General features: G+C 36.2%; 1 protein-coding gene across 2 annotated transcripts; it reads right to left on the reverse strand.

Annotated features, from left to right (window-relative positions):
- Positions 1-580: 580 nt before the first annotated feature.
- On the reverse strand, positions 581-4107 carry LOC149798806 (tumor necrosis factor ligand superfamily member 15-like). Of its 2 annotated transcripts, none has more exons than XM_089957707.1 (4): positions 3817-4107; positions 2514-2571; positions 2066-2164; positions 581-1601 (listed from the first exon to the last, which is right to left on the reverse strand). In XM_089957707.1, exons 1-4 carry the CDS (start codon positions 4033-4035, stop codon positions 1150-1152), a joined length of 828 nt encoding a protein of 275 aa, XP_089813833.1. In that variant the 5' UTR covers positions 4036-4107; the 3' UTR covers positions 581-1149. The 2 variants fall into 2 exon arrangements, with proteins under 2 accessions (XP_089813833.1, XP_089813832.1); XM_089957706.1 differs by having other exon boundaries at positions 3769-4106.
- Between the last annotated feature and the right edge of the window lie 9195 nt (positions 4108-13302).

The raw sequence follows: 13302 nt of genomic DNA on the forward strand, positions 1-13302 counted from the left end.
CTTTGAGAGACATTAGGGATTCAATTATTCATTGTTATTAGAAAGTGCTCAGTGAAGTTTGGAATAAAGCTCTATATTTCGTATTATTGAAATCTCAGAGACATCCTCGATTATATTATTGTGGTACATCAAAGCACTCAAGACTCTTGGTACACTAAGAAATTGAAGATTATTGGAATTAATGCAGAAATTCTATAATTTTAGACCAGTGATATAACATGTAGGATTATTGGAGTTTAATTCACAATAGTATAAGTTTCTTTTAAAATTTCTTTTAAAATTTCACTTTCTATGGATACAAATATTTGTTGACTTTAATAAACTTGCTAAGATGTTGACTTAAAGTAATACTACTACTATCACTACTACTACTACTTTTACTAATAATAATAATAATAGTAATAAGAATAAGAATACTAATAAAAATGATACAAGGGGAAAATATTGTTAATTATAAATACAAGAATGAATGAATAAATACAATTTAAGTAATGAGCATAACAATGTTAAGCGATGGGATTGGGTGGACAACGCAGTTAATGCGTTGGAAGTAAAATAAAATACAAATCATAGAATAATACGATGTTTCTTTTTCATTTATTATAACAAATTTAGTACAGTAATACTATTTGCAAATATATGAAGACAATTGTGTAGCAATTGCATGAAATCTGAGTATGCTATACGTCCTTCTGTATTTGTACATAACACATGTATCCATGATTTGAAGGAAAGAAATGCACCAACCACATTATTTAAAAATGACGTGTGAAAACAGATATTCAGAACAGTTTGCATACGTTATCCGGACATTTAATAAGTAGTTTAGACATTTGTAGTTTTATTTCTCAACTCATATTGAAAAGTATGGAAAAAGACAATGATGTCCATTTTAATTATGACAATTTATTTTGATAATATATATTATATACATTACATATAACTTCGTTCTCTTACTTTTATTCACCCACCCCCATCTCTCTTCTCAGAGCTTTCTTTTTGCCTGAGCGCTTTCGTTCATAAAACAAAATATTGTTGTCATGCTTTAGACCTATCATTCGCACACACACACACACACACACACACACACACACACACACACACAAATGACAATAATGATGAATAATGTCGTAGATGCATTTCTTTCCTTCAAATCATGGATACGCCGAAAAAGTTTGAGCTTGGATGCGCTAACAAATCTAAGTCTGAAATTTTGACGTAAACTTCGTCTCCTGGATCCAAATTAACGGCAGCTGATAAATAACTATCGTAAATATTGAAATATCCGTTTTGAGACACTTCACGGGGGTGTTCCGTCCTAATCAGTTCTTCTTCTATACCATTCAGGATATTAAAACGGTATATCGAGTGCTTAATACTCGGAGATAGCTGATAATTGTCTGCATGTCGCTTGTTAAGTGTTGTATCATATGTTGAGCTTGTGTTCTTTGTTGTTTCATACAAGTCGAGAAACGAGTGGACGAAATATGTCCCTTTTGCAGGAACAACAAGACGCCCGTGCCTGTACTCCATACCATATCGTAGAAATGCTCTGTCGTCTTTATCGTGCCACTCCCTAACTGGGATCATTTCGCCATCATCTTAAAAAAGTAAATGTTATTTTGTTTTAAAAATACAAAACGTAACTGCACAAGCTCAATAATCATGAACAACAATGGATTCCAACAACAAACACTAAGTGTTAGGTATAAACATCGAACATTTGGCTTACTTAATGTCTAACTTACGGCAACGAGTATGTTTGTGCCTGTGTTTGTGCCTGTGTCTGTGCGCGCAACAGAAAGAGAGAGAGAGAATTTAAAAAGGTAGTGTAAATATATTTAGGAAGTATATGGATACAAAATAACTATTGTTGCTTTGATGTATGTGTCCAATTTCCAATGTTTTCGAAGCATGAATCATACATGGATTACATGATGTGGGTTGAATTAATAGAGGGGGTAACTAAATGAAAAATAGCTATATAAGATACACCTATTGCTATGTAGTGATATTTATGTTTCACAATAAAGACTTGCTTCTACTTTCTTTCCGCAAAACTTACATGTTCGGGGAGAGGACTGTTTTATTCCAGTGACTCGTGCAGAGGGTTTGATGTTCCAACGAAGTGTCCTCAACAGACCCATTAGCTGTGGAGACGGTCCTAAAATATAATTTCATTATGTGATGCATTCACCTCGCTATAAAGGACTCCATATAATGACATTTTACCATGTCATAGCGTTATGCAAAAAGCTTGATTTTAATAATATGCCGTCATGGAGTCAAAATTATAACGTGCGCAGCTTGCAATTACCTGTTTATGTCATTGTCAAGTCAGTTACAAAAATAAAGTACTGCTGACATAATCTGATAATAAATGTGCGTTTATTTCGCGTGCGTTTTTTTAAGACTAGAATAAAAGGAACATCCCTTTGAAAAATGTATCAAAATATGTATGGTAATATTGGCTGAACGGCATGAGAAATAGACTAGTCATATAAACATTTTACCAGCCGTGCTTTTGGTATCCTCTTCATCAATGAGTCTTTTTTCTTTCATGCGTATCGCCTGTAAATATGAAGGAATAAAGCTAATTCATTCATCATTTCCCAACTATTATGTAGACAACATATGTTACAGATTTTAATACATAAAGTTCCTTCTCTTTATCTCTGTATGTATATATACTAGTACTCCCTCTCTCTCTCTTTCTCTCTCTCTCTCTTTATATATATATATATATATATATATATATATATATATATATATATATCCTGTTTCCCGTCTCACGTCTTCCTTCCGTCCCACCGTCCATCCATTCATCCATCCATTTATCCATTTATCAATCCATCCATCAACTGAACCATGAATTCTTCTACTAGTTGTCGTTCGCAACTTTCAAGAAAACAGTGACTTTCTATTTCACTCAGATTGTCTGGCCTATACTTTTTCACCATCGCCAATAATGTCAACAAAATATAATCGGTTTTACATAAAGAGAGATAATTTTCCCTGAATTAATATATATATATATACAGTGTATTACAACATGTGGCAAAATCGTCACCTAATCGTTACTAATTTTCCTTTACAAATGTGTAAAAATAATGAAAAATGTCACTCCCTTCATGAATCTTTTCACTAAAGACAATTTTAGGATAAAGATGTGTCTTGTCTTTGTGAATAGCCTGTTCTTACACATCACCTAATTTTCAGAAAGAAACAATTCGTGTAAATTGCCGCTCTTTATGACAATACGTAATTTCTTTCGTGAAGAAAGAGAACTTATTAGAACAAGATTCGTCATTAAATAAATAAATGCTTCTGTATTGACACATTCCGCTAGGGAAATATATTTATATTAAAAAGTTTTCACATGTTAGTAATGATTTTTAAAGTATTAAGTAGCAACTTTTGTGTTGAAAACAAATATTTTGTGAAAAGGTACATTCTTCACCAAGGAGTAACCTTTTACGTGAAAGTTATTATCTTCGTGAAATGATACTGCCTTGATGATATATGTTCCCTCCATTTTACGACCTTTCACCTTTTCCGTCCGACCTAACCATTCATATTGCTGAATTTAGCAAAGCTCTTAACATCGATTTCAGCAATTAAATTACGAAAATAGCTTGGACGTTCCTTTTAAAAGGCTTATGTGTCCTAATTTGGAGCGAATAAAGAACATAAAACATAATATACAAGTATAAGAACTAGTAAGTTTGAGGAGCTAAGCTGTCTCAGTGCCACGTGTATAATACACACCTGAGCCAAATATTCTTCCAGACGATTTGACGCACATGCACACTGTACCTCTGATCCTGGGGAAAACGGGTCAGTTGGAAGGCACAATCTTTCACACACTTGTTGCTGTGAAGGTTTTGGCATTGTATATAACAATGCCAACACTGTCACCAGTACTGCCAGAGTCATGAATAAAACAAATGCCGTTAAATTCTGAAAAACTTTCGTTTTCGCAGAACATACAAACAGACTGCTTGCTAGAACTTTGTGTATAAGAGTGCCTTCCATCGGATAGTATCAGTCCCAAGATATAAATTAGTTGCTCACAAGGCTATCTTATCGCGGTTTATGTTCGGCCGAAGAAAAGCGGCTCGCTTTATAACAGACCAATATGTTTTCAGTCTGTATCTAAATTTAGAACTGATTGGTGGGAAAAACACCATCGTAACGTTTGTTATGTACATGGCCAACAAACTGTGATGTTGAACAAATAAATTTCGGTCATAGGGATTTTGTACAAATGTGTGATTACACTTTCGATTTTGTAAGTATTTGGCCATTATGAAAGTCACCTCCGTTTTTCCAGATACGCACACTTTTATTGGTTTTCAACTAATTAAGTTGCTAAAATTGAAACTCCTTGCAGTGATTTAAACAGCGCGTCGGCGAGCTGACTTGCAAAGATTTACTAGCAGCAGAAACAGCAATAACATGTTCTATTCTCATTTATCTGAAAGGCTATTTCCCATTTTTGTTCACGATCCCTTAATTGGATACATGTTTGTGCAACATTGCCTCTATGTGTTTGTGTGTATATGGGTGTGTGTTTAATATTGTTGGTCAGTAATCAGTTTATGTTTTTGTTTACCTTACAATATAATGCAAAATATGCATGACGCATCTTGTGTAGTTACATGTGTGCACGTTGGAGGTGCCTTGAAATGATCATTTATTTGGCTAATGTGAAAACGTACTCTGTATCCTCCATGCAGACATGAACTGAAGCAACGTATTTGCACTATCGACCAATTTATACGCTTAAATAATGTTTTAAATGTATTCTTGTAGGCTTTTCTTTAAAAATGTCAAAACGATCAATAAGTGCAAATAAATTCATTGGCTGAAATTTCTATCAAATCGTGGTGGATATACCGGTTTGATCAAGTCAAACAATCGATCGACCTAGGCCGTCTTCATAAGGGGGACAACAAACAAGTAGTGATTGATATCAGGAAACATGTACAGAAAGTGGTTCTGGCAGATGCGCAAATCTCGAAACCTTAAATGATTTTGTGTGTTGAAGATGATTAATTTAAAAACATTTCCTTGTGGACTCTGCAGTATTGTAATGTACGGATGCCAAAGGCATAGCATATTTAATCAACTTCGGTGCTGTCCCTAGTTATGAACCGAGACTGTTGTGCACCAATCGGTATTCCATGTGCCTGATTCTGTGTTTCATGCAGTGGAAGGATTTCTGTGAAACCTTCTCATTTTTGTGATCGGGATTCTTAGTACTGGTTTGTTCTTGACAATATTGATCTGAATCGTCTGTATATATATATATATATATATATATATATATATATATATATATATATATATATATATATCAGATGAACGACATATTAATTCAATGTGCTATATGCAAGAAAAATCGTGCACTTTGTAATGAACGGGTATTAGCTTACATGCAAAATTTGTAGCTGGATAAGGTGTCTTTTTATATTTAAATACCGTATGATATGTATTATTCTTCTTACATATACAGGAAAATGTCGGGGAGCAATTCCACTGGCCAGTTCAAATTTCATCAAAAGTGGGAACAACTTTACTGGGAAGAATAGTTAACACTCATGCATAGTATTGTATCCTAATTCTGAACCATTTTGTTGATATAAAGAAACTCTGAAGTACATGTCAGATTTTGACATTTCGAAAGAAATCACTCCAGGAGAGATAGTTTACACTTTTTCCCTACCCCCTATGGGATGCTTTCTGAAATGGTACAAGGGAGATAACTCAGATAACCTTACGTATACATGGGCAGACGTGACCCTTATATATATATATATATATATATATAGTATGCATGCTGTATCAATGATATACCACGAGATGTATAAATTTTTCATTAAAAGGAAACGAGTCTCTCTCTCTCTCTCTCTCTCTCTCTCACACACATCTTTTGGTCGGTTTGACTTAACTTTTACCATCATTCACATGTCCAGAGACAACCTTGGATGACACAAGCGAAAATCCTGTACGCTATTCTTGTCTTAGATTTTCGCCCGTATCTTGCTACAATGGTCCAGAGAGAGAGAGAGAGAGAGAGAGAGCGGCCTTAGAATATTTTCATATTTAATTAATACCTTTTTTTAGAACATTATAATTGGTTTAAGAAACAAAACATTAAATACATCACAGTATGTGTACTACGTAACCGATAAATTTACCGTATAATGTCGTCAGGGTTTGCAGTTTTTTGTCATTGATTATATAAACACTGTAGATAAATCCCAAAGAAAGTGCAACCACACCATTACGACGAACCATATTCTTGCAGCTTACTTGGTGTAAGTTCAATTTCAAGGTTTTCATCCAACGCAAAAACTTTTTCTCTCTCACTCCAGATTCTCCGTAGTTTTTTTCCCGTTATGCATGAGAGGGGATGGGAAAAAAGAAGACAGAAAGGATTGCGATGAAATTACGTACCATATTAAATTCATTTAGAAAACGGGGATTATTAACACTTTGTATCGTTATTTTCATACGTCACTAATGATTGTGTGGAAATTCATCATTTATATAGAAGCAGCAGCACAAGGTTGCGAGAATGTTTATATATTCGTGTTATTGCGCCATTGGCGGATCACAGTTTGATATACCAATAGTATTGGTATGTCAATTTTCTTTATATCAACACTTTAAATGCCATGTTATTTTTAATATATATATATATATATATATATATATATATATATATATATATATATATATATATATATATATATATATATATATAAGTTTCCATGGAATAATCAGCTACAGATACACATTTATCACCCTCATACAAGTCTGAGGATGAGAATGTAGCTTCGAGATACGGAATGGAACTTTGCAATCTGAGCTGAAGTGGAAATTCCACAGATGATCTCTGTAGCTTGTGAGGTATATACATGAAATTCGTCCCAGAGAAAAACTTGGTCATCATGTCTGCATTGCTGTTTTGCATGGGACATATCTGGAAGCATCTAGACATTAAATTTAATATTAATATAGGTCCGCATTCATACGTCATTGGACGTTACAATCAGAACGGTTAACCACGTGAACACGCATCAGTTATTAATAGACATCCTTGTATTAATTACCATAACAAAGTCATGTCATGGTATTAATTGTGTTAGTACATAAAGTCATGTCATGGTATTAATTGTGTTAGTACATTAATGTCGCAGCTGTGAGTGCGTTGGTGTTGAAAGGTTCAAGTGTACTGGTGTGATTGCACTGATTATTGTCGCGTAACTCAACCGGATCGTATTTGCATATAAACGTATATACTGTATATTAAGAGGGAATCGGTAATGTACAAAAAGGGTCTTTTCATGTCTCAAAGAGGGGCTCATCCCAAAGGAAGTTTGCATACTTCTGCGAGCAACCGAGGTGACAGGTAATTATACAGGCATTTATATTTAGTTGCAGATTCTAGTATCTGATCCTGTCTGACCCTTGATATATAGGCAGTCTGGTCATCTTTGCAGAGTCGGATTGAGTGGTAACACCGGGGGAACGTGCACTGCTCCCCAGTCAAGGGGGACTTTTGGTTTCCGTAGATACAATTACCTGTGTTTGCATAGAGTATATATAGGTATAAACCATCTCATTCTTAGCCTAATATATTGTACACATAATGGACAGTTCATGGACTGCTTTCACGTTGTGTTTGTAAGGGCGCCCCGATCTCAAGTGCCCCACCCCCAACCCCATGGCTTAATCCGGCCCTGCACCGTCTGTAACCAAAGAACAACTGGTAAGGCCTGTTACATCAGGATTGGCTGCCAGAACATCCACATGGGTCTACATTGTTAAGCTACCATGCATTTTTGAGCTATGGACAGATTGTCCCTCTATTTACAATACTCCTAAATCGTAACAGCAGCAAGGAGGGCGAACAGACTCTAATTGGTTCACCTCTATTTACGCAATATACGACTTCCTGGGAAATCACAAAAATCGTATAAAAAAAAATGCGATATCCAGCGTAAGACAACTCCGTCAACGACAAATTGGCTTACCTGATTATCGCTGATGTTTTTTTTTTCTTCGATGCAACTTAGGAAAAAATGAGCGATCGTCGGTGACGAGTTGAGAGCGTCGCCCTCCCTGCTGCTCAATTAAAATTTTTTATCAAGATCAACTCGATACCGTGTACTAGGATCGTGTATGTTTATTGTTATAAATTTGTGTGGGGTTATTTTAGCACGACTAAAGAAATTTCTAAACTTATTTATGTCCTTATCACCACTACACCAGGTCTGATGTATATTTCGTAACGTGTGTGTATCAACTCCGTTAAAGACAGTAAGAATATTACAGTTATCCCTGATCACTTTAGGGATCTGTGTATATCGCTGGGTTACATAAATTACATCTGTGTTTTTGTGTCTACCTCTGGAAAATACCCTGGCAGGATTTGATTGTTTATCCAACATTACGTCATCGTAAACAACTAAATTATTAATAAATCCATCAATATCATCAATACTTGACGCTTCAATAACATCATCACCGTTTTCATTTAACGATTTTGCCCTTTCATTAAAATCTTTTATTACATCATAGCAACGTTGATCGTCTGCAGATGGAGCTACCAGATATAATTTATCCCATTTCATCCACTTCATTATTAAATTAAGTAACAACTGCGTCTTACCACTTCCAGATGGACCAATGATAATCATTCGAATAGAATTTGGTAACGCAGCAATATGCTTAACTGGTTCTCGTTTTCTTGTAGCAGAAAAGTCAGTGATCTCCATTAGAATAATATAAAATAAATGTGGATTTATATTGTGTGAAATGCAGGGCGCGCACACCGACAAGTGATCTAACAACCATTACAGCAAAAAATAATAGATCTGCGGTTACAGGCAAGTGTGAACGATGCGGTACAACGAAATTTAAATTTATCTCTACTAGCAAGTCAGGTGAAAAATCAAAACCAAAGCCAAAACCAAAGTCAAAACCAAAACCAAAACCAAAACCAAAGTCAAAGTCAAAACCAAAGTCAAAGCCAAAACCAAAATCAAGTATAAAAAAGGCAACAGGGGGGTGACATCGCAGCAAAATTAACACAACTACCCGGGACTCCGTGGGCTAAATACCCAGGAGAAAAACACCTCTCAGGATATAATTACTGCGGTCCTGGAACCAGACTTGATTTCAGACTTGATGACCAAGATCAACCAAAATCTGGTGAGTATCCGATAAACGCTATTGATGGGGCGTGTCATGCTCATGATGTAGCTTATAAAAGTAAAGATCTGCAGCATAGACATCTCGCGGATGTGAAATTAATTCACGCGTTAAATTCCATTACTAATAAATCTCTCAAGGAAATATTAGCTAGTTGGTCAATAAAATCCGCAATGAAAGGTAAATTAGCGTTAGGTGTTGGTAATTAATTATAAATGGAGTCGATTTATTATTCCTCAAAAGGATATTGGAGGGGTAGCGCAGCAATTAGTAAACTCGCTGAAGCAGCAAAAGTCACACGTGATACTGCTAAAAATTGGTTATCCAAACAGGCAATATGGCAAATTTACCAACCACCGCCTAAACAAATTCACTTTGCACATTTGGACGTTAGTGTTCCTAATGAAGTTCACCAGGCTGATATATTATTTCTGCTACACGATACCATTAAAATCCGAAGACGTCAAATAACATATAAATACGAGCTAACTGTAGTTGATGTTGTAAGTAGATACAAAGATGCGGAACCATTAACGACTAAAACAGCATCTGAGGTTGCTTCTGCTTTTGAACGAATTTATCAACGAGGCCTCTACGATGGCCACATCTATTACAAGCTGATCCTGGCAAAGAATTTCAGGGTGCAGTATCATCGCTGGTGAAGCAACATAATGTCAACATCAGACGAGGACATACTGAAATTCACCGTGATCAGGCAATTGTTGAGCGATTTAATCGAACACTTGCTGAGCGGTTATTTGGATATCAATACGCGAAGAAATTCATTCAGGACAAGAGATCACGCGAATGGGTCGCAAGATTACCAAATGTGATAGCTGCATTAAATAATGAAATTACTCGAACAACCAACATGAAACCTATTAACGCAATTACCAAAAAACATACCACAACGACGTGATTTTTCAGCACAACCAATACTGGGTGATATCACTGTGAGATATTTATATGAACCAGGTGAACTTGAAGGTGGTAAAAAAAGAGCGACTGGTCCTATTTGGAGCATCACTACACACAAGATATCTAACATAACAAGATCTACTGGTAGACCAGCAATCTACAGGCTGGATTCGACTGCTCCTCAACGTGGATTCACACGTGAACAATTACAAGTAATTCCCGAGGACACACAATTACCGCCCAGATCACTTAACAAGCACCCCTACGCCGGTTACACTCGAGACAGGTCAGCATAACATTTTCTCGTGTATGACCAAGACGATTATCCTTTCTATCTACGGTGAATTGTCTTGGATTATTACTCGAATACTGCCACAACATCATACAATTACAGCTCGCACAATGATTATTCTGCTGTTGTTTCAGTGTCATGATAAATTCAACATCAAGGTCAAATTCTCGATTATTTTTTTTTGTCACTCTGTTTATAACCAGCTAATTTTTTTCTTATTATATCACTGTTGTTTTCATTATTAATTTCATCAGCCATTGACTCATCCAAGACAATCCTTCGCAGTTGAGATATTCTTCTGACTCTGGATACAGCTAAGTAAACTAAGTTTGACCACTCGATACGATCATCAATAATCCAAACAACTGTATCAGAGATAGTTAGTCCTTGAGATGAATGTATCGTCATTGCGAATCCTAGCGTCCACGGGGATTTATCGGCGCGCAGTGCATCTTCAACAACATTGATATCAACTGCAACAACATCATTTAATACGAGATTTTGTTTCCCTGACTGTCCTGGTATATCAAAGTCAATATTCTGTAACCGCTTATCAGCTAGTCTATAACACAATGGCACTGGCAGTATTGGAAATTTTTTCTTGTGTAATTGAAATAACTGTTGTTGAAGTGTGTCTCTGACTATCTTTCTACTTGCCACTATCAAATCGTTTGGTCTCCACGTTTTCCAAAAGTCGTTCAAGGAAGTTTCTGAAATCACCTTGCGCATTATTTCACATTGAATTTTATTCGGTTGTAGTTTGATTAATGTTTTAAATTCCTTTAATTCTGCATCGAGAGATCTGTGATCATCAGTTATCTCCTCGTAATAATCAACAAATTTTTTTAACCCAAATGTGGGGATGGTCCAACAAACGGAGGTGGCTGACCGTGATCGCCGCACATTATCACAGCTGTATTTTTTGTTAATAACCAATCGAGAAATGTTTTTAATGTTTCTAACGGTACCGTACATATTTCGTCCCAAATTATAACCTTTGGAATATATTTCTCTCCCATTCGATCTGAAGTCCACACACCACCGCTGTATTTGAAAAGCTGTGATAAGTACTAGAATTGACTCCTCGTTGTTTCATCTCCCTGGCAAGTCTGTGTGTAGGTGTTCGCACGATTATATCTGAATTCTGTCGAAATAATTCGATTACTCGAGTTGTCTTACCAGAACCCCCCGCCCCGTTCAAATAAACGGTTTTGTGTCTGGATACTGGATCATACACAGATGGTGCATTCGACATTTCTGATAATTCTGATTTACAATAACTATCTTTGATCTCAACATCAGCGGATTCACAATAACAATATAACATTTCTTTTTTTATTCTCCATGAACTCCATGATTCATCATTGCTTGTGTAATGAGCCAGTAATTCTGAATATCTTTTATCGATATAAAATGAATCCGTAGCAACTCTAACTGCAGTGTTAAGAAATCTATTTATCATCGATAGCAAATTTATAGAAACATAAGCAAGCATTGACGATCTTAAATGTGTGTACTGAGGCGATTCTTCATCAATGTAACTAATAATTGTACCCAACTTTGTTCCGTCAGACAAGTAAGCATCCTCCCAATTACAAAGCATATTTTTCGCAGTGTCATCATTAATTATAAAATCTAATTCAACATCATCCATAATCAATCGTGAGTGATGTCGTTTATGATCATATGCAAGTAGTGAAAGGGGTGAGATTAGCGTCAATGGGAATTAGCATTAAAAACACCCCCTGGGCGAGATTAGCGTCAATGGAAATTTAACATTAACCACCCTGGGCGAGATTAGCGTCAATGGAAATTTAACATGGGCAAAAAACCCTGGGTAAGATTAGCGTCAATGGAATTTAACACTGGAGAAAGGAAAATAAAGGAAATATTGAGATTAGCGTCAAAGGCATTCGAACAATGGAAAAAAAATATATCGATTCTAGGGACAAAGGCAATTGAACATGGGGAATAGAGTTTGGGTCTGTCTAGGGACAAGGGGAATTGAACATGGGAATAAAGTGTGGGTTTGTCTAGGAACAAAGGGGAATTGAACATGTTAGAAAAGAAAACTACTTTAGGGACAAGGGGAATTGAACATGGGATTTTTTTTTTTTTTTTTAAATTTTATATAGGGGTAGGCAATTGAAAAGTCATTCTCTTTTCAAGAAATATGGCTGGCCCTGAAAAGGGCCTTTGGGTTTATGTTAATATTAATATTAACATAGACGGCATCTGTCACATCTTCTTCTTCTTAAACTCCTTCTAACTGCAGGTCCATACACAAGTACCCTCTTGAGGCATCCTTGTCTTTCTATGTAAACTCTTCTCATCCATAGACTAGTATCTGTCCTATCAACAACAGTCCACTTGGACCGGACATACATGAGCATGTCCGTCCTAAACATCATGAAGACACAAGGGTGGATGATTCAACTGTGGTCCACATCGTGAGGCGACGAGAACAGGTGAATCAATGCAGTGACCTGCGCTTATTTATAGGTAGAGGAAGGATTGAAACGGATTGAGTTCATTCACCAATCCGAACACGCGTTACAAAATTCAGTCAGTCCGCATCCAATCCGAAGAGAGCAGTCTGTGACGTCATGTGGTCTATATAGATTCGCTAGCGCCTGTGTGCTGTGAATCTATGCGACAGTGATTCAACATGACGGAAACTCAGAAAACGATCCATTGGGGTGCACCAGCAGTGGAGACCGCCCAAGGGAACCCGGAATTACTTTCAGAAGAGGTACATTGGGATTTTGTGGATTTTCTTACCTCGCAAGAATTTGTTCCGGAACCTTCGTCTCATTCTTCATTACCGCAAGTGGAGAATTTTAGACAGAGACAGAAAGAAGAATTGG

Source organism: Sinohyriopsis cumingii, chromosome 5 (assembly GCF_028554795.1).
Source record: "Sinohyriopsis cumingii isolate HCF-2022 chromosome 5, ASM2855479v2, whole genome shotgun sequence".
NCBI classification, from domain to species: Eukaryota; Metazoa; Mollusca; class Bivalvia; order Unionida; family Unionidae; genus Sinohyriopsis; species Sinohyriopsis cumingii.

Coding starts and splice junctions, on each gene's coding strand:
- LOC149798806 (XM_089957706.1), bottom strand. CDS start 4,035: ATGGAAGGCACTCTTATACACAAAGTTCTAGCAAGCAGTCTGTTTGTA. Junction 2,165..2,513: donor GGATACCAAAAGCACGGCTG/GTAAAATGTTTA, acceptor ATTATATTTTAG/GACCGTCTCCACAGCTAATG. Junction 1,602..2,065: donor ACAGTCCTCTCCCCGAACAT/GTAAGTTTTGCG, acceptor TACTTTTTTAAG/ATGATGGCGAAATGATCCCA.